The 22406-nt window shown below is 41.2% G+C and overlaps 1 protein-coding gene across 2 annotated transcripts in view; it reads left to right on the top strand.

The window, feature by feature from the left end:
• The window catches only part of LOC148019555 (uncharacterized), a 30507-nt gene that overhangs the window by 2712 nt on the left and 5389 nt on the right, over nucleotides 1-22406 (top strand). For both annotated transcript variants that reach the window (XM_087699528.1, XM_087699527.1), the window contains exons 3-5: nucleotides 144-254; nucleotides 1123-1290; nucleotides 1422-1670. In XM_087699528.1, the coding sequence (XP_087555654.1) occupies nucleotides 144-254; nucleotides 1123-1290; nucleotides 1422-1670 (528 nt within the window). The remainder of the gene's footprint in view (nucleotides 1-143; nucleotides 255-1122; nucleotides 1291-1421; nucleotides 1671-22406) is intronic.

Below are 22406 nucleotides of genomic sequence, written 5' to 3'. Positions count from 1 at the left end.
TCCTTTATTGCAATGGTTGATTGCAGATACTCCTCGACATGTTATGCATGTTTCAACATCTTTGTATGTTTGAATTAGGCTTGCACTGTGCATGTTTGGTCATATCACTTGTGCATTGTGAGAACTTACTGCTTGTTGTGCAGCCAAATCCATTTGGGGCTGCACGTCCTAGGGAGCAAGTTATAGCTGAAAGAGAAGGCAAGCAGGAAACAGACGTGTTGAAAGAGCAAGCCAAAAAAGAATGGAATCCTCAGGTAACTATCCGAAGCTACACTGTGAAGTTTTTTTCTAGTATATTCAGTGTATATTTCCTTTTTAAACTGGTCCAAGTTATTAAGCTCAAGAGTTAAGATTGCTGAATGAACAATGTAATTCATTTGTCAGCATTTTGGTTTACTTTGCTTAAGCATCCCACATATTAACAAATTTATCCTGTTTCCATAAAAGAGCGAGGCCATATGTAACTGGTCCAAGTTATCATATGAAGATTAAAGTGCTATGCTCAAGCATCCCACACCTTAAGATATTCATTCTCTTCCAGTAAAAGAGCAAGATCATTTACAACTAATTCACTTACCAGTATTCTGGTATTCTTTGTTCAAACTTCCCATGTATTAAGAAATTCATCATTTTTCACAGAAGACAAGATCATCTACAGTTGGTCAAAGTTGTTAAGCTCAAAACGACAAGCATCCCACACTTTAGGAAATTTGTCCTGTTTCAGTAAAGGAGCAACATCATTCACAACTGATCCAAGTTATGAAGCTTTAAACTAAGACTGCAGAATTGATATTTGTACTTACTCTTTTACCAGTATTTTAGTACGCTTTTATCAAGCATCCACATTTTATGAGGTTCAATCTGTTACAATGAAAGAGCAAAGTTTTCTCAGTGGTTTTTGTGGTCATCGTCAATAAATGTGCTTCTACTTCCATTTGGCAGCCTCAATCACTGCTTCATGATGTTAACTTTTCACCTAGGTTTACATGGAAATTTCCACCTATCAAGATGTGGTAGAGCAAGTTTATTTGTTTGTTGGAAATCAAAGATTTAAATAAGCACCAAGCTACGGAGTAATACTGAACTAATTTTTGCGTGTCCCATGTCTTGCTAATCTTGTAGATTGCATTGACGGAAGCACAGCGGGAGGAGAAAAAGGCTGCAGAAGCAGAACTAGCCTTTGCCAAAAATGAGCTGGAAAATGAGGAAGATGAGGAGAAAGCAAGTTCTTTGAGAGAGGAAGTACTATCCAAGGAGAGGAAGTTAGAGGAATTGATAGCATCATTTGAGGTGCGAGTACACTTAAGGTTTCCAATTTTGCTTCTGCCAGTTTTTCAATCCACATTTGTCTTCAGACATATAGGTCTTTAAGGTGCCAGTCACTGTCAGTATTGACAGTGTGCATTCTCTTGTTAAATTAGAAAGTAGGCGTTCAGTCAGCTCAAAGCAGCAGCACAAGGCGCCCATTTGAAAAGAGGAGAGAGGAAAATCCTCAACCCATGCAGTACAGTGGCTTTGTAGGCAGAGAAGGGTCCCTCGGTGATAGTAGTTTTGGGAATTTCAGAGGTCGAGCACGAGACAACAGCAATGATAGATTTTACTCCTATGGGGATACTTGGGGTGGAGCAAGAAGAGCTGGGGGCCAATCTGAGTGCTATACATGTGGAGAGGTATGTCATTTCTAGTGATGCAAGCATCAATGTTTGTCGAGGTTGAGCTTCTAAAGGACCTTTTTAAACTTACTACTAGTGCCTGTGACAGCTTTGCTTGTATGGATTGCCTATTATGCATGTGGTATATTATGTGCATGTTCTGAAGTTATCACGGTCTGCGTACACAGTGTGGGCGTGCAAGTTTTCAGGTCCTGACTCCTTTATGGGTTATAATTTTTTGTTCATGGTTTAGGCTGGATAAATGTGGAATATATTTTGCTGTAGTGGTGTGCATATATGATATGTATTGCCCCAGTGAGCAGATTCATATCTGCTAGGTTCAATAGCTTGAACATGCAGTGAAGGGATAATTAGAGGGCTTATAATGGACAAACAGATGGTATAAACTGTTAGTGATGAACAGCAACATGAATCTCTCTACTCGTAGTGAGTTCTCTAGGTACTGCTAGATTTATTTTCCATTTAGACTATTACCTGGATGTGACCTTTGGACAGGAAAGGATATTATCCTTGTGAAGTGCAGTTCCAAGGAATGTGGAGTGTCGCAAAGCAGCTTCAATTGCAGTATTACACCAGCTGGACCTTATTCAAAGGTTTATTCTAGAAATTGGTTGTCAGACAGACATGTCTAGTTTCTAATCTAGGTGATGGACTGTGCAAAGCGTCACAGCTTGGAAGGGAAGATGATTGCCTCTCAAACAGCAGCCTTCTCTTTGGTTGCATTTTCAATGCATGTCTGATTAATGCATTGCTTATCAGGCTGTTAAATCACAGTTAGATTGAACCAAGCTATAAGACTTGAACAACCTTTGATGGCTGTCCTTCACACTTTATCATGCTGGTCTCCAAGACAAATCTTGGTTCGATGATGCCATGTGCTGTAGTTATGTGCCAAAGTGATTGCCATCCAAGGGATTGAGAAACATTATCCTTTGAGTCTAATGGCCACAAACATGCATTGCATTGTATATGCCTACTTGGCCTTCTGAAACCAGCCTTCCTTCTTGGAAAGGGTGGTAAAACTTGATCAAACACTTAATTAGAGCAATTAATAAATTCAATGAAAGTGAAATGCACATGTTACCATAACATGCTTGGACATTGGACACCTTGTTAGCCTCAAAATTGGTGCCTTGTGCGGTATTTCTTTAATTGTATTGCAAATGGATGGAGTACAACTGAGATTTCTTGATCTCCTTTCATTGTCCCAAAGCCCCTTGCTGTCACAACCAATCAGCAAGCCTTCTAGGCAATTTACCCCTTGATCTTCACCCAAGGCTTGTACAAATTGGACCCTTGATAGGCCAAAATGCCGCCCTAGTCAAGTGGGACGGGCTAGCATTTGAAATCCTTGGCAATTCCTTGAATTCCAGTTGCTGATTTCAGTGTATGATGCCTCTAACTGTTGTTACAGGTCCCAAGGTGGTTGCTAAATCCTAATTTTTGTTGAGAATTAGGGTTTGCAATAGAAATTTCTTTGTTGTCCATCAAATTTGATTGAGAATTATTGAGATAGAAGGTGAGAGAATGTTAAGAAGAGAGAGAATTCTGAATTTTCATGTAGGAAAACCCTAAAAAATGTTTATTGCTTGCTTTGATCAGCCAAAAAGATTGTTACTTCTTGTTTGATAGTGTCAGCACTGCAGTCGCTTGCATTAAATGTTGTCACTTGCAGTCCTTGGTGTCACAAGACTGTGACAACTAGTACCTTTTTGTTGATTTCTTTATTACATATTTTATTTGGTTTTTTCTTTTTGGAAGGATCCCTCTTGAAATCTAAACGCCTGAGTTACATGGCCAGTATGTGAAACGGACAGGAATGTCTAGTGAGTCAAGACTGGACAGTTAAGGTCCAGTATAAGTCTGGAAGAGATTGATGGCACTGTAGATTTATAAGTCTGGAAGAGACTTGTGAAAGTGTATATGGACAAGTGTGTTGAAGAACTAGCCTAGAAGAGACTAGTTCAAAGTGAAGATGGACAAATCTGTAAGAGATTAGTCCATGTGGGGTCATCAGTGTTAATTCACTTTCAGTTGAGCTACATTATAGATTTGGATGTAGCCATAGTCTGCAAAGATGGTCAAAAGACTAGTGGGGATGCAATGGAAGCAACTCCTAAAATTTAGGGAGTTACTATTTTTGGACCCCAGAATCTGTTCGCGTCATTATCTTCGTTTTTGTACGAGGATTAATCCTCTGGTCTGTACCGAGGTCAAATTTTGAACTGAGGATGGAGAATTTTAGACCGAAAGGTTTAAACAGGAAAATTGCTACATGTATGCCATGTGTCACAATTTGGGCATAAATTCCCAAAAGAGAGAGAGAGAGGGCAAAAACGAGTTTCAATGCATGGGGGGCACATTTTTGGTAAAAGGGATCTGATGGATGGCTTGCAGATGGAGAGCTCTTGAGAGCTGGTCTACCTTGTCTATGATGCACAGAGGCTTGAGCTTGCTCCCTATTCTCTCTCTCTCCCCCCCCCCCCCCCCCTGACAGTATGGTTATGCTGCAGAATCAAGGGCCTTTCTTCTGATTCAGGTACAGCTGTGTGGAATATGCTGTTTTTGCATGAGGCAAGAGCCTCTTTTCTCTAGGAACAGGAGTAGTTGTTTGCTGCCCACAAGCAGGGACAGGTGAGGGTGGTAACCACCAAGCAAGTGCCTGAAACAACACTAAACCAGAACTGATTCTGGATTGTTCAGAGGGTATTTTAGAGCCCAATTGATGTCAGAATCAAGGGGCACTTGGCATAGATGATGCAAGACAGTGCAGGGAACAATATGAGCTGAAAACAGGTGTCAGAACAGGTCTGAACCAGTAATTATAGTGGGCTGAATAGTACAGGGAACAGTAAGAGCTATAAACAGGTTTCAGAACAGGTCTGAACCAGTAAATACAGCAGGTTGAAATGGTTAATTCTGTAGTCCAACCAGAATTTTCAGACTTGGACAGGGTTTCCCCTCTTGGTCAACTTGTTTTGGGTCAGTAATTGTATTGTTATGTTGCCAAATTTCACCCAGAATAGGTGAAAGACAGCCCATTGTATTTTTTCTCTCTTTTAAAAAATAAAGAAATACCGCAAGGGGCGCCTGACTTAGGGGCCAACAGGGTGTCTGTGTGGCAACAGGTGCATTCTAGCTTCCTGTATTTCTTCTTGATTTTGTGTCTTTAAGTTTAGGTAAAGTTGACGATTGTTAATTGGGTGAAAGCATTTATATAGTTTGGTTGTACACTACCGCCCTTCCCAGTGAACAGGCCGGTTACATGGTTCCATTGCCGGGATCGAATCACTTTTTCCCTAAAGAGTGAGCCAGGGTTTTTTTGGGTGTAAGACATAGAATTGTGTATTATGGCTGATAGAAAGGAAGACACCAGAGAGGAAGCGTCTTCATCACAGGAGATCCCTGTTGTTCATGAGGTGGGAGAGTCTTCTAGACCTCCACAGTCTGTTACTCCTCCTGTTATGGTTGAGCCACAAGTTCTTACGGCTTCTTCTATGGATGAATACATTTTCAAGACTCAGTTAACTGCTGCCGTGAGTAAGTTTACTCAAGTGATGCAGAATCCAAGGTTTTTGGCATTTTTGCAGCCCTCCCTTCCTTTACAGCAAGTTGGGCAAACTGCAAAGATTTCGGATCCAGTAAAGGCCCAGGATAAGGGTAAGCATGCTGCAGATTCAGTGGAAACACCAAGGCAGCTTGTGGAGTCAATGGAGACTCCAAGATTGGTTCCGACTGTCCAGGAATAGGTGGCGGAAACACTAGTTACACAGGCATTGCCAGTTCAGCCTGCCGCTTTACAGCAGTCAAATGTTGGCCTAAATGGACAGGGAAACAGTTTTCAGGCTTTACCATAGGTTTTCCCACTGACTTCTGTACGTCCTGGATACTTTGGAGGTGGATCTGTATTTCAGAGTATGGCTGGTTATGCACCTAGAAACCAGATTTATGTACCAGGAACAATGTTTGGGGGTACACAGGGTTTTATGCCAAACCCCATGTATGGTAATATAGGCATGCAGCCTGGATTTCAGGTTGTTCAGGGTAGTTTTGGCATGCCACAGGGCACTTTTGGTATGGTTGGTTATCAAAATCAGCAAGCAAGTATTGGGTCTACAAGCCCTGTAGTCAGTGATCCGGCAACTTCCATGCCATCTGTTAGTGTTCCTATGTTACAAGCATATCCTATGGACCCTTTGATGGCTCATGAGAAGCCAAAGCCATACAAGGAAGGTGGTGCAGCCGTACAGTTTGATATCTTTCGAGGGTTTGAAGATAGGACTAAGGCACTCTCTTTCTTACAGCAGTTTGATGCCGCATTTGTAGGAGGGAACTTTACAGAGCCCAGGGTAGTTTTGGCATGCCACAGGGCACTTTTGGTATGGCTGGTTATCAAAATCAGCAAGCAAGTATTGGGTCTACAAGCCCTGTAGTCAGTGATCCGGCAACTTCCATGCCATCTGTTAGTGTTCCTATGTTACAAGCATATCCTATGGACCCTTTGATGGCTCATAAGAAGCCAAAGCCATACAAGGAAGGTGGTGCAGCCGTATAGTTTGATATCTTTCGAGGGTTTGAAGATAGGACTAAGGCACTCTCTTTCTTACAGTAGTTTGATGTTGCATTTGCAGGAGGGAACTTTACAAAGCCTTCTAAGGTTCGGAAAGCTACCACTTTTCTTAAGGATAATGCTAGTCAGTGGTGGAGTACGCTGTTGATGCAAGGACAGGCTCTTGCCACTTGGACTTACTTTAAGCAAGTATTTGCTTCTGCTTGGTTGACCAATGAATTTGAGATTGATGTTATGTCAGCTTGGCACAATTTGGATGCATCTAAATGCAAGGATCTGGAAGACTATAACAAGAAGTTTTGGCAGGCTTTGCTTCCAGTCACTTTCTACAGGGTTGTGCCATTGACCGAGCAGATAGAGAAATATTGTTGTGGGCTGCCTAAGGAACTCCGGAATTATTGTACAAAGACAAAGGTCACCACTTTGACTCAGTTAATTCAGAATGCCACTATAGGAAATGCATTATTGTTGGGACAGTCAAGTGGTTTTGGGGGCAGCATTAAACAGGACAAACCTGAGAAATTTTCAGCAAAGAAGCCATTTGGTAAACAGGTTTCTCAGATTTGTCAAAGCACAGGTAAATCTTGGTAGGTCAAGAAGAAGCCAGCCAAGTTCTTTGGACAGCAGTCAAAGGACCAGAAGAAACCTTTTGTGTGCAAGTCTCTTGAAGAGAGAAAGGCTTTAATGGCTGAGAGGAAATGCATTATCTGTGAGCAGACTGGTCATATTGCGTCTAACTATCTGGACAAGAATAAGAGATCAGCTGATGATGATAAAGAGGACCAGGAAAGGAAAGAAGCCCAAACCTTCAGCAGGTTTAGTGCCAGATATGTTGGGAGACAAGCCACAACTAATGAGCTCTGCAGAGCTTGGGGTAAAGTTAGGGATCAACATGTACTCATTTTCTTTGATCCTGGAGCTAAGGCAAACTTTATCTCACCAGAGTTGGCTTCTACTTTGGGTATCAGAGCAGATGAGATGGGCTACACAGTAGAGGCATGGTTGGCATGTCTTGGTCACTCAGAGTTTGTGACACCCATTCTTGGGAAGCTGCGTCTTCATATATAGTCTTATGCTGATGCAGAAGAATTTTATATCATGCCACTTGAAGGCTGTGATGTCTTGTTGGGAATGCCATGGATGTTCAGAAAGCATGGTGTGATGGATGTCTTTAACAAGACAGTGACTTTGGAACATAGGGGAAAGACTCATGTGCTTGATGTGAAGCTTAAAGGATAGTCTGTATCTGTTGTATCGGCTTCTGCCATTACATCTGTAATAAAGAATCATCTTTCTGCGTACTTGATTTTTGCACGTGATGTCAAGGATATTGATGAGTCAAATTTTTCTATGTTAGATAGAGACAGGTCTGCTTTCTTGTCTCAGTTCAGTGATTGTTTTCTTGACTCATTACCATCACAGTTGCCACTAGAGAGGTCTGAGGATCATGCAATAGATTTGGTGCCAGGCAGTAGCCCACCAAATAGACCTCCGTATAGGGTTAGTGCAGCCCAACAGAAAGAGATATTGAGCCAGGTGAATGAACTGTTGGAAAAAAGGCCGATTCAGCCAAGTTCATCTCCCTTTTACTCACCAGTGCTCTTACTGCAGAAGAAGGATGGTTCTTCGCGCATGTGCATAGATTATCGAGTGTTGAACAAGAGTACCATCAAGAACAGGTTCCCCATTCCAAGAATTGTCGACATCCTTGACCGTTTGGAAGGAGCGTCAATTTTCAGCAGGATAGATTTGAAGAGTGGATACCACCAGATCAGGATTAAGCAAGAGTATGTGCATAAGACTGCATTTAGGACCACGCTTGGTCCCTATGAATTCTTGGTAATGCCATTTGGACTTACTAATGCTTCTGCTACGTTAATCGAATGATGGACAGGATTTTTCGTCCACACAGGCAGTTTGTTGGTACATTCTTTGATGACATGATTGTCTTTTCAAAGAATGAATAGGAGCATAGAGAATACTTGAAAGTAGTCTTTGATGAGCTTTGCAGTAATAGGTTGCTTATCAATGGCAAGAAGAGTGAGTTCTTCTTGGAAGAAATCTAGTTCCTAGGGCACATAGTGTCAAAGGATGGTGTCCGAATGGATCCTGCTAAGGTTGAAGCAATTAGAACATGGCCAGATTTGAAGACTGTCCATGATGTTAGAAGCTTCTTGGGTTTGTGTTCTTACTACTGGAGGTTCATTTGCACTTTTGCAGAGATTGCTTCACCTTTACATGCTTTACAGAAGAAGGGAGTCTCTTTCCAGCGGACACAGAAAGAGATTTCAGCTTTTAATCTTCTTAAAGAAAAGATGACTTCTAGTCCAGTGATCATCCTGCCAGATCTTAGGAAGTCATTTATTGTCCAATGTGATGCCTGTGGCAATAGCATTGGTGCAATGTTAATGCAAGATGGCCGGGTAGTGGCTTATGAAAGCAGAATCTTGCGAGGGCCAGAAAAGACTCTGTAGGTCTATGAGAAAGAATTGCTGGCTGTGATTCATGCGCTTTCTTGTTGGAAACACTACCTACTTGGGGCAGATTTTGTTGTCCAGACAGATCATCAGACATTGCATTATTTCTTAACTCAGACTAAGCTATCAGAAAAGCATATGCGTTGGGCAAACTTTTTGTCAATGTTCCATTTTCAGATTATGCATGTGGAAGGCAAAAAGAATGTTGTGGTTGATGCTTTGTCAAGGAAGCCACAAATTTCAGCTGTGTCAATTCCTTATCATCATGAGCTTGATGATATGAAGGAACAATATGTTGATGATGAAGATTTTGCAAGGATCTTTGATCAACTTGTCAATGGACAACATCATGAGCATTATCTTCTCAAGGATGGTTTCATGTTGATGCATGGTAAACTATGTGTGACTATGCCATTGAGACGGAAAGTTATGACAGAGAGTCATTCTCCACCGTATGCAGGGCATCGTGGTATTGATGCAACAGTCAAAGCAGTAGAGATATTCTTTTATTGGCCTACTTTGAGAAGAGACGTGGATGCTTTTGCGCGGCAGTGTTTGATTTGCCAGAAGGTCAAGTTTGATAGGCAAAAAGCACCAGGGCTTTTACAGCCATTGCCTATTCCAGATAAACCATGGGAAAACATAGCTATGGATTTTATCTTTGATCTTCCAAGGACACAGACAGGAAATGATGGGATATGGACTATTATTTGCAGGTTTAGCAAACAAGCTCATTTCATTCCTGTCAAGAAGAAGATAAAACCAGATCAGATGGCACGTTTGTTTATGTGCAATGTCTTCAAGTACCATGGTATTGTTAGTAGAGTATTTGTCAGCTCATGTGTGAGTCTGAGCTTGATCTGGGCTGGGCATTTTTATTAGGTATTTTAGGTATTTTTCTGGTGTGGCATTTTATGCCAGTGGAGCATTTTATGCACCAGTCGGCCAGCATTAAATGCTGTCCGACCAGCATTATTGCTCCCCACTTTTTCAGCCTATTTATACTCAGTGGCTCCTCCTCAGTCAGTCACTTCATCTTCACCATCTGCAGACTCTGTGGAGAGAGGAGCCAGTGCCAGTGCCCACGCAGCCAGTGACTTACTGTTGTATGCAACTGTCTCGTGTTCAGATATATGGATTCCATTTCCCGTGCATACATCTGAGTTCTCATCTGTATCGTGTTCTTTCTTTTCTCTTTTTGTCTTGTGTTTCAGCAGTTTATTTCAGCACATGTTTATGCTTCCACCGCTGCTCCACTTCTGACATGGTATCAGTTTTCAGGATTTGTGTTTTTGCTGTGTTTTCTTGCTGATTTCAGGACTGTTTTGTACCCCTGCTGATCAGACGATTGCTGTCGCAGCCAGGCGACTTGTTTTGGGGCTGTTTTCAGCTTGCGTTTTTTGCAGTTTTGCCATCGCCTGCTGCCTCTGCACCCTCTGCTGCCTACGCACCCTCTGCTGCCTGCGTTTTTCATCTGCAGCTGCTGGCAACAGTTTTCTACCTGTTTTTCTCCAGTTTACAGCCTGCGTTTTGCTGATTCAGCATCTCTCGTGGCTGGGTGACTGTTACTTTAGGCCGTTTTTGCTGTTTTTGGCAGTTTTTGACTGATTTTTTGACTTTCTGCAGCAGATTTTGTCTTCTATTGATCAGATTTTGGGTTCTATTGCATGTGAACTCTCTTTTTCTGTAGTCTGTGCTTGTGTTTTGGCTATGTTTCCTCTCTAAATTCCATCTCTTCTCTACTTCTCGTCTTATCCTCTCCATATGGCTCCTCCGTGCACTTCCAGTGATGATAAGTTACATATGACCTCGATGCTTCTTGAGCATGAGGCATCCTTGAGATTACAGGGGCGGCTTCCGGCACATTATGGAGGTAAGGCTTATGTAGCTTCAGAGAGGGGTGACGGGAAGAAGAAGTCGAAGGCCCAGTGCTACCACTGTGGCAAGAAGGGACATTTGCGGAAGGATTGCAAGAAGTTAGCGGCTTCCAGGAAGGAGGAGCAGAAGACGAAGCGGGATGCTGACTCTACCGATGAGTTCTCTCCTTCATCAGCCTCAGACTCCGATCCTCCGACCAAGGTGAAGTCCAAGGCGCGGAAGAGATCCTCTTCTTTGGATTGCGGGAAGGACTTGGTGGCCCCTTCCTCGGCTGCTTTCTAGTGGTGGTGATGAGGTCATCCCTCACGACTCTCTTGTGCCAGAGAGGGAGTGTGAGCGGGTGTTCAGATGGGGCGGCCGCGCCTCATCTATATTTTTATGCAGGTGCACAGGTTCCAGAGAGGGACGTTCTTGACGCATCGACTTCAGTCTGGCGGAATCAAATCCTGGAGTTGGGATTGACATCTAGGTTCATGATGAGCTGGTCATCTGACAGAGAGCGGGAGGCTTTCGTTTGGAGCTCACATGAGGGGGCACTTTGGTGGTCTTGCCAAAGGCGGAGAATCCATGGTCACATATGTTCAGCGGCATGTTTGACAGGATGGTCTTGTATGCTACTGCGAGACATTGGTGATGGACACAGAGTCATGCTATAATCTTCTCTATTTTCAGGTGTTTGGTACGATCGACATCGACATCAGGTTCTCTCCGAGGCACCTTGGTGGTGGCTTGATCACCCACTGCTTGGGTATCCATGGTTCTACTTGGTGGTTCTATGTTGTATAGTTTCTGATCCCTTTTCATTGTACTATTGTATTGTATCAGATCACCCATGATCTGAGAGAGGGTGTTAGTAGAGTATTTGTCAGCTCATGTGTGAGTCTGAGCTTGATCTGGGCTGGGCATTTTTATTAGGTATTTTAGGTATTTTTCTAGTGTGGCATTTTATGCCAGTGGAGCATTTTATGCACTTGTCGGCCAGCATTAAATGCTGTCCGACCAGCATTATTGCTCCCCACATTTTCAGCCTATTTATACTCAGTGGCTCCTCCTCAGTCAGTCACTTCATCTTCACCATCTTCAGACTCTGTGGAGAGAGGAACCAGTGCCAGTGCCCACGCAGCCAGTGACTTACTGTTGTATGCGACTGTCTCGTGTTCAGATATATGGATTCCATTTCCCGTGCATACATTTGAGTTCTCATCTGTATCGTGTTCTTTCTTTTCTCTTTTTGTCTTGTGTTTCAGCAGTTTATTTCAGCACATGTTTATGCTTCCACCGCTGCTCCACTTCTGACAGGTATGCCACAGTCTATTGTCAGTGACCGTGATCCACGGATGACAAGTCTATTCTGGAGAGGCATATTTGAGAACATGGGTACAATGCTTAAGTTCTCATCGTCATTTCATCCACAGACTGATGGACAGTCAGAAGAGGCAAATTCTACTGTCTTGGATCTGCTTAAGTGCTATGTGTCAGAACACAAGTCAAAGTGGGAGCAGTATTTGCCTTTGGTCGAGTATGCATACAATAATACTGTGTATTCGTCAACAAGCAAAGCCCCTTTTGAAATTGTTGAAGGTGGTAAAAAGGTTTCTCCCATTTTGCATACAAAGGATAAGATCTTTCAGGCAGATCAGTATGTGCAGAGTATGGGTGAAATGTATCAGAAAGTTAAGCATGCCCTTGAAAGGACTCAAGCAATGCAAAAGAAAGTTGCTGATCATCACCGTCGTGAATTGATATTTTCACTTGGTGATTGGGTACTGTTGCGGTTTGAAAAGGCACGCTTAAAGAAGCGGAAAGACAAGGAAAGTCTTTTCACTAAACTTAGTATGTGATACTATGGGCCTTTTCAAGTAACAGAGAAGATTAGTGATGTCAGCTATAGGCTGAAATTGCCTGACAATTGGAAGATTCATAATACTTTCCATGTAAGTCTTCTTAGACCCTATGTCTGTGATGTGCCAGAAGATATGCCAATTGTGGAACAGCCCGAAGTTGAGGAACTTGATGAAATTCTTGTTTCAGAACAGGTATTGGCACACAAGGAAAGGAAAGTGAAAGGCAAAGTTGCTAGAAGGTATTTGGTTAAGTTCATGAACTATCCAGCTATAGATGCTAAGTGGATGGATGAAAGGTGAACTTGCAGAGTCACCTAATGTGTTGGAACTTTACCTTGAAGCATTTCGCTTGCAACCTACCTTGACCCCTTGTATCTTTAAGCTGAAATAGATTGTCAAAGTGACAATTGCTCAAGAAAGAAATTATGTACAGAAATAGATTTTATACAGGTTAACACTTATTGTGTCCATATGGTTTTCTCAGTGCTAAAGAAGTAAGTATTGCTTGCAAGAATACAGTTTTTACTTCTATTGAATTGAATACATGTTGTAACAATGGTTACTCGATTGGGCATGTATTTTGTGAATTGACTCAATGGGGATATCATTTTGATGTACCGGCCACTAGATCTCTAGTTAGGGTAATGTGGAGTCATCAAATGAGAATCTGCCACTATGGGGATATCATTGTGGTGTACCGGCCACTATATCTGGAAACAATGATGTGGAGTCACATGATGATAGTCTGCCATGTTTCACAGTTAGAACATACATGTGTTAACAGTGTGTTCAGTACACAATGTTGACTGATAGCATGTATGTGTTGTACATTTGCTGCCAAGTGTAAGTTCACTGGGTTAGCTGGAAGCATGTATGACATTCATGCAAACAAGGACGTTTGCGATTTCGAGAGGGAGGTATGTCACAAGACTCTGACAACTAGTACCTTTTTGTTGATTTCTTTATTACATATTTTATTTGGTTTTTCTTTTTGGAAGGATCTCTCTTGAAATCTAAACGCCCGAGTTGCATGGCCAGTATGTGAAACGGACAGGAATGTCTAGTGAGTCAAGACTGGACAGTTAAGGTCCAGTATAAGTTTGGAAGAGACTGATGGCATTGTAGATTGATAAGTCTGGAAGAGACTTGTGAAAGTGTATATGGACAAGTGTGTTGAAGAACTAGCCTAGAAGAGACTAGTTCAAAGTGAAGATGGATAAATCTGTAAGAGATTAGTCCATGTGGGGTCATCAGTGGAAATTCACTTTCAGTTGAGCTACATTATAGATTTGGATGTAGCCATAGTCTACAAAGATGGTCAGAAGACTAGTGAGGATGCAATGGAAGCAACTCCTAAAATTTAGGGAGTTACTATTTTTGGACCCCAGAATTTGTTTGCGTCATTATCTTCGTTTTTGTACGAGGATTAATCCTCTGGTTTGTGCCGAGGTCAAATTTTGAACTGAGGATGGAGAATTTTAGACCGAAAGGTTTAAACAGGAAAATTGCTACATGTATGCCATGTGTCACAATTTGGGCATAAATTCCCAAAAGAGAGAGAGAGAGGGCAAAAACGAGTTTCAATGCATGGGGGGCACATTTTTGGTAAAAGGGATCTGATGGATGGCTTGCAGATGGAGAGCTCTTGAGAGCTGGTCTACCTTGTCTATGATGCACAGAGGCTTGAGCTTGCTCCCTATTCTCTCTCTCTCCCCCCCCCCCCCCCCTGACAGTATGGTTATGCTCGTTTCTTCTGATTCAGGTACAGCTGTGTGGAATATGCTGTTTTTGCATGAGGCAAGAGCCTCTTTTCTCCAGGAACAGGAGCAGTTGTTTGCTGCCTACAAGCAGGGACAGGTGAGGGTGGTAACCACCAAGCAAGTGCCTGAAACAACACTAAACCAGAACTGATTCTGGATTGTTCAGAGGGTTTTTCAGAGCCCAATTGATGTCAGAATCAAGGGGCACTTGGCATAGATGATGCAAGACAGTGCAGGGAACAATATGAGCTGAAAACAGGTGTCAGAACAGGTCTGAACCAGTAATTATAGTGGGCTGAATAGTACAGGGAACAATAAGAGCTATAAACAGGTTTCAGAACAGGTCTGAATCAGTAAATACAGCAGGTTGAAATGGTCAATTCTGCACTCCAACCAGAATTTTCAGACTAGGACAAGGTTTCCCCTCCTGGTCAACTTGTTTTGGGTCAGTAATTGTACTGTTATGTTGCCAAATTTCACCCAGAACAGGTGAAAGACAGCCCATTGTATTTTTTCTCTCTTTTAAAAAATAAAGAAATACCGCAAGGGGCGCCTGACTTAGGGGCCAACAGGGTGTCTGTGTGGCAACAGGTGCATTCTAGCTTCTTGTATTTCTTCTTGATTCTGTGTCTTTAAGTTCAGGTAAAGTGGACGACTGTTAATTGGGTGAAAGCATTTATATATTTTGGTTGCACACTACTGCCCTTCCCAGTGAACAGTCCGGTTACACTTGGTGCCATAAATGCTATCGCTTGCTCCTCTTGGGTCTCTTGCAAGAGATGGCAGCCTCTAGTAGGTGTTTACAGCCTCAAAATTCGATTAGTATCTCCTTCCTCACAACTTGAATGGTTTGAATGAGTCTCTCTAGTCCTACACAGCCTTCTCCCCCATTGCATGGGCATTTTTGCCAAGTGGCAGTCTTTGAATTTCATTTTCTAGGAATTTTTAGCCATTTACTTAATTTTTAGAATGAATTAATTTAGAAAATTAATTTCAGCTCTTTTGACCTTGTCCAAAATTAGATGTGCCCATCCACAATTTAATTGACCCTTGGACATGCACAAATTTACTAATTAGTGCCTTGTTCCTAGTGTCACCACCACTAATACTTATTGGCCAATTAATTGTTGTAGGGCCAAATTGACACTAATTGACATCTAAAACCTAGTTGACATAACTTATCACAACTTCTATCTTTGACACCCATGGCTTCCTTAGGGTTCGTTTACTACCATGAAATAATTGCTATGTGCATCACATGTGTCTTGTAAGTAACATTGCATGTTTGATTATTAAATTAATCAAATGTTACTAGCAAGAGCAAAGCATCTGAAAAATTTCACCTCACCATGGCAACCCTTGAAACCCTTGCAGCCATTCTAGATTGCATTGCAGTATGTCAAAGCAAAAGTATATTGCATTGGAATTTCCATAAGGCATCACCATCAACATAAGATTGGCCATTGATGTTCAACCATTTGCCCAATACTTGTTCAAAATTTTCAGCTAGCATAAAATTGAAAAATAGTTTGAAGCTGTTGCCAGAAACTCATGGGATGCATTTGTTACTTATGCACTATTCTAACTACACAACCACAATAAAGCATAAACTTAGCATAGACCATGATTGAAACTATCAATGGCATTCATTAAACATGCTAGTGTTCATAAAATTAGCTGAAAACCATTGAAAACTGAGCATAAATTGATCATATGCTGATTTGAAAATTGATTACTAGTTGATCTTAAACTAATAATAAGCTAATGTAAATGTGATCCCAAATTGATCACAAGCTGAATGCAAAAATTGATCAGATATTGATGCAAGGATTGATCTCAAGACCCAAAGTAATCACAAGATGATCTCTATCTGATGCAAAAGTAATCACAAGCTGATCTTAGAGCTGTGGTAATAACCATACTTAATTGTATATATGTCGCAATGATTAGTGCACTTTATGGTGACCTTATGGTAGATATATTGTCAGTATAGTGCTTTGGATGCATATTGGATACATCCGAGAGCTGTTTATAACCGGAGGAGTGGAAGTGCTACCTCCCCCCTTGAGCGGCAAACACTGCTTTGGACCCCTATTTTGCTAAACCTAATTGAGCCTGGGTCGGCTCTGATTGAAAGTAATCTAGGTAAAGCTTCAATAACTGAGGATGGTTTGCCAAGTCATACTTTTGCATCCATTTAGCATCCACTGGTGAAATTCTAAAAATTTTCCAAATATCTTTTGGAAACTTTATCTCTCACCCTCCTTTTCTTGTGTGTCAAAATTTACTCGGGTACCAAGATTTCATCCAGCTCCTCAAATCCAGGCTGAATTTTAGCAGATATCCCTTGAGTATCAAACACTGCTTTGGACCCTTTACTAAACCTAATTGAGCCCTGGTCGGCTCTAACCGAAAGTCATCTAGGTAAAGCTTCAATAATTGAGGATGGTTTGCCAAGTCATATTTTTTTATTCATTTAGCATCCATTGGTGAATAATTCTAAAAATTTTCCAAATATATTTTGGAAACTTTATCTCTCACCTTCCTTTCCTTGTGTGTCAAAATTTACTTGGATACTAAGATTTCATCCAGCTCCTCAAACTCAGATTGAATTTTAGCAGATATATGCTTTGGCATATCACCATGAAACGACCTTAATTATTTGACATGAAAGGCATTGTATATCCGCTAATGTGGAGGCAATTTCGGCTGATATGCAACATCGTTGATCTTCTCTAATACTTGGAAGGGCTCATAGTATCTTATACTCAACTTCGGAAAATTCGGATACGATATCTCTTTCTTTCATCTTTTTTAGCCTTGCCTTTTTAAAATGCAACAATATATAATCACCACCCTTTGCAAATCGCAAAGCATGTCTATGGTGATCAATTGTCTTCTTTGGCTTTTCTTGAGATCTTTGAAGTGCAAACTTTATCTTTGCATAGGTTGCATCCAAGCTTTCCACATAGCAATCAGTGTCAAAGATCTTATACTTAGTGTGCAAGATAGGTGGTCTCTTCTTACCATTCTCAACAATCTCAAATGGAGCTTTGCCAATGGAACTATGCTTCGTATTGTTGTATGCAAACTCTACTAGTGGCAAATAGTGCTTCCACAGTGTCTTATGATTTGATATATAGCACCTCAAAAGATCTTACAGTATGGAATTTGCCTTTTCAAAGTCAATTTGTTTGCAAATGAAAGGACGATGAGAATCTCAGCGTGGTATCCATATTCTCAAACAACCATTTCCAAAAGAAATTGGTCATTTGAGGATCTTGATCACCATAGTAAAAGGGAATGACCATTTTCTAACTTCTCGTCCTAGCTTCATCTTGTCCCAATCATGTCTCCCAATCATGTCTCCATGTTAGAGCGCCCTCTCATGGTAATAGGGGATGACAATTTGTGCCCCATCCTTGTTCTCGTCCCTATCACCAAAAACCCGTTTCATGTTACTATGTTGATCACTAACGATTAACTTTGGTATACCATGGTACTTAAAGATATGGTGCAACAATAAGTGTGCCGTACGATCAACTCTTATATTCTTCTTGATCGGAATGAAATGGGCCTGATTGTTGAACCTACAAATGATAATCCATATCCCATCATTCCTTATAGGTGTCCTAGGAAGCTTAAAGATGAAACCCATAGCAATGCTTTGCCAAGGCTTGTCTATGCAATTAACCCAGTATCTTGTGCCTATTATGCTATAATGCTTGACCTCCTAACATACGATGCACGTCCTAACAATTGCTCTACATCATGTCTCAAAGTGTTCAATAAAAGAAATGCTCCATTGCTTTGGTTGTGGCATCAATCCCTCTATGCCTTGCACAAGGAGCATGACACCCTCTGAGATGATCACTCTAGGCCTCAATTGCTTTGTGATACATAGTCGTCTATGTATCATTAGAAATCCATCTTGAAGCACAAAGTGCTCATGCCTTTGGCCATTGCAAAGTTGATCATATACGTTGGTAAAGTTCAAATCAACAGCATAGTGATCCCTCATGGCATCTCGAGGCTTATGTGACAGTGTATTAGCCACAATATTCTTTTTACCATCAATGTGTACAATATGAAAATGAAACATAGAGAGAAAGTTTGCTTGTCTCATATACTTATCTAACAACGTTGTTTGCATCAGAAAGTACCTCAATGTTTGATGATACGTGTGCATGGTGAAATCAATCCCTAACGAATAGTGTTTTCACATAGATAATACATGAATTACAGCTAAGAGCTCTTTCTCATAGGTTTGCATAATTCCTCTCTACACCATGGAGAAGATGGCTCTCATAAGCCACAACTTGGCCATCTTGCATTAAAACAACCCCAATGCTATTCCCACATGTATCACACTGAACCACAAATGACTTCCTTAGATCGAGTAACACAAGCACATGATCCAAAGTCATTTTTTCCTTTAAGTTGTCAAATGCTGAAATTTTCACTGCTGTCCATCTAAATAGTATATTCTTTTTCTATAAAGCATGCAATGGAGATGCAATTTTAGCAAAACCGCGTACATACTTCTTGTACTAGGAGCATAGACCCAAAATGTTGTGGATCTCATGTGCTTTCCTCAAAGGTGGCAATGAATGTATTGTGAGAGTGCAATGGAAGAGAAACATGAACACAAAGAGAAAGAAAGAGAGGAAGCAAAAGATAAAGGAAGAATATGTCAGTGATTGAAGAAGAATGCTGATACAATGGACTAATCAATCCTTGCATGCAGCCCAAAGTGTTAGTGAGGGCACCGGATCAGGTTGATGATGATGGCAACACCAAGCATGGAGAGTCAGAGTGTCAGAGTGTGCACTTGGAAAGGGAAGGTTGCGTTGGGAATGAAGGGTCACTGTGCCTTTTATATGTGTTGGGTTATGAACACACCCTTAGCACTTGTACTTTACATATAACTATCACAAAAACCCAAAAGAGGTACAACTCCTTGTATCCACACATTGTGCATCTCTCTCACTCACTCTCTATTGCTGCTCGCTCACTCTCTCTCCACCATTGCCATCACTGAATGTCGCATCCCCAGTATGCATTGGTCATGTCAAACTGGTATCAGAGCTGAAGGTCATCGCCATTGTGCTTTCTAGAGCCAATCCAAGCTGTGTCAATAGTAAGTCAATAGTAAGTCCTCAGTTTGAGTCAGAAGTAGGGTGCAGGCGCAGGTCACACGTCACAAGCAGCTGTTTGGCAGGCAGGTGACAGTCTTTCCAGGTAGTTGCAGCCAGCGCACGTTGTGTGTAGGTTATAGGGTAGTCAGGCGACAAGTTTTGGCGCAGGTCGTGTGTAGGTTACCAGACATTCAGACGATAGGTTTCGGTCAAGTTGGCATATGCTACAAAGCATTCAAGCTAGGTTGGTGTAGGTCACATGTAGTCGTTGACAATTAACCCCTTTTTTTTTGGAAAAAATCACGTTTTAAAAAAAATGATTCTTTGTTAAAATTTTGCGGGTTGTTGCGCACGCACAAGCACAATTTGACAAATTTGAGAGATTGGACATACATTTACTCCCAAAAATTGGGTATGCTTGAAGTTTTTACTTGGCTGAGTAAAATTTGTGGAATTTGCACATATTTGGGTCTCAAAAATTGTGAAAATTGCAATGGGACAGGTACAAATTCTTGAAATTTTGACACATTGGACATCACACTATTTGGGGCTCTTGTAAAATTTGCAAAATTTGGTCTTGGTATGAACTTGCAGTGTGACCTTAGACAAATTTGGGGATTTTGCAAAATTTGTGAAATTTTGGCAAAATTGGCTTGTGCAATTTACTCGAGAGCTATGTTTGATGTAATTTGAGCAGAGAAATTTTGGGGTTTTTACCATGTGAGTCAAATTTGTTCCCGTGGATGCATTTAGAGCAGAAATTTCAGCTAAAATTTGGAGCTTTCTCATGCAATTGATGTATTAGCCCATAGCACAGTTGCAATTACTTCTGGTGTGCTATGCTAGCACACATTTTATGATTCTGAAAATTGATTTGCAGATCTGAAATTTCTGCAATCACTGTTTTTTCCATTGTCGGTTGATACTTGCTTTGTACCTTGGTCATTTGTGTGACAATTGGGTGCACATCTGTTGACTTTTGAGTCACTTTTGAGTTGTAAATCATGTCTGGTAGTAGTGATAGCAGCAATCTTTTGCACATTATGAAGCTTGAGGGTGCACACAACTTTGCTATATGGCAGAAGCAGTGCTATAATGTCTTGGTACAAAAGAAATATGTGAAGCCTATAAAGACAAAAGGGATAAAACTAGCAATCATGGATCCAAATGAGTGGGATGAGTTAGATGAGCTTGCACGCTTTACCATGGAGCTTTCAGTGTTAGATACTCTCTTCAATATAGAGAAATTGAAATCTGCTTATGATATGTGGCAAAGACTTGAGGAATTATATGCTTAGAAAAGTGCAGCAAGCAAGGTTTATTGGTTGAAAAAATCGATGGACCTTCAAATGAAAGAAGGTATAGCCATGTCTATATATTTGAATGAATTTAACACTAGAGGCAGATCCCATGAGAAGCGTAATTTTGAAAACAAAGCATGCAACAAGTCTCTTGGAAAAAATGTAGAGTGCCATCATTTTGGCAAGAAAGGGCATTTCAAGCGGGCTTGCTTTAAGTGGAAGAAAGAGAAGGGCAAGGTCAAAAGCATTGATGATAGCAAAGATGAGAAAAATGACAGTCAATATGCAAAGAAGAGTAGTGCGAAGATAGAGGAAGTCAATGTAGTCAGTCGCGAGAGTGACAGTGGTAGTGATGTATGGACTCTACTTTTTTTTAAAATGCACACTCATTGATTGTAGATTCAAATAATGACATGGATACTTGGATTCTTGATTTAGGTGCTTCATTCCATGTAACACTACACCCTGAGTGGCTTTTTGACTATAGTAGTGGTAGACATGGTGTTGTTCACTTGGGGGATAACTATACATGTGCCATTGCAAGGATTGACAGTGTGCTGTTGGCATTTCAACATGGTTCAATGTGTACTTTGTATAATGTGAGGCATGTATCTCAGCTCAAGAAGAGCTTGATAAGCACAAGGCAGCTAGATGATGAAGGCTACCATACCGCTTTTGGAGATAGCAAATGGAAGATATGTAAGGAATTTGGGATTATTGCTAAAGGCTCTAAGAGTAACACTCTGTATCCATTACATGTATCTAGTGTGTGTGATCATGTTGTTACCATAATCGAGCAGCCAAGTATGTCTTCGTGGCATAGCTGGTTGGGACACACGAGTCAAATTGGAATAAAAGTACCTTCTCCTTTCGGTTATGTGCTGTTGAGTTAAGACACGCTTTATAGATGATTCACATTTTTAAATAGCTCCAAAATATGCTTAATTAATGAAAAACACAAATTTGGTGCACAATTCGAGAGATTTTCAGTGGTCCCTCGAAACCCTAATTTTTTGGGGCACTCTTCAACATCTATAAATAGATGGGTTGCTCACTATTTAGCCTCATCCTTTTGCATAGGTTTCTCACTCTACTGTGCAGATTTCAACCATTAGCCACCTATCATCTACTGCCCAGTTATCATCAACTGCAGCCCATCACTATCCCTTGAGAAGTAAACTGAAAAGAAGGAAGGCTAAAGAAGAGATACTTGGGTTTTTTTTATAATCCCCTCCCCACGACGTGTGTTAACATACAATAATTGGTCTTAGAAGAACCTTTTCTGTAGTCAATTGATTGTACTGTATCTTCCTCATGATTTCTACCAGTATATTGCAAAGCAGAAGGAAAAGACGAAGGAACAAAAGATGAATCTAAAGTACCTTGCATCGGGTGGACGGAAGAGGATGAAAGAATGGAACATACTCCGGATCTCTTTCTCCAACAAGAGGGCCCATCCTTGAGGGAGGTCTCGACCGCCTTGCAATGTCACCAAATTTATGCGCAACATCTGAAGAGAGAATTTCTTGCATACCTTCATTGAGTAGCTTCTCTTGAAGGGCAATCCTTCGATCAAGCTTCTCAATCTTCTTTCGTGTAAAGTCCATGATCACATGATATTCTTCAGTGGAAAGCTCGTATAGCCTTTCTTCTGTGTTGTCAGAAGTGTCTTCTACCATGTCGGAACTTTGTGGAGCAAGCTGTTTTAACCACTCTCGCTCGGTTCTCGGCATAGGTTGTTCTGGAGACTAAATTGGTGTTGATG

This window comes from Lygodium microphyllum, chromosome 19 (genome assembly GCF_053477565.2).
Source record: "Lygodium microphyllum isolate KBCC chromosome 19, Lygodium_microphyllum_v1.1.10, whole genome shotgun sequence".
Lineage (NCBI taxonomy): Eukaryota > Viridiplantae > Streptophyta > Polypodiopsida > Schizaeales > Lygodiaceae > Lygodium > Lygodium microphyllum.
Note: the sequence above shows the minus strand (reverse complement) of the source record. Positions and strands in the feature narration are given on the sequence as shown.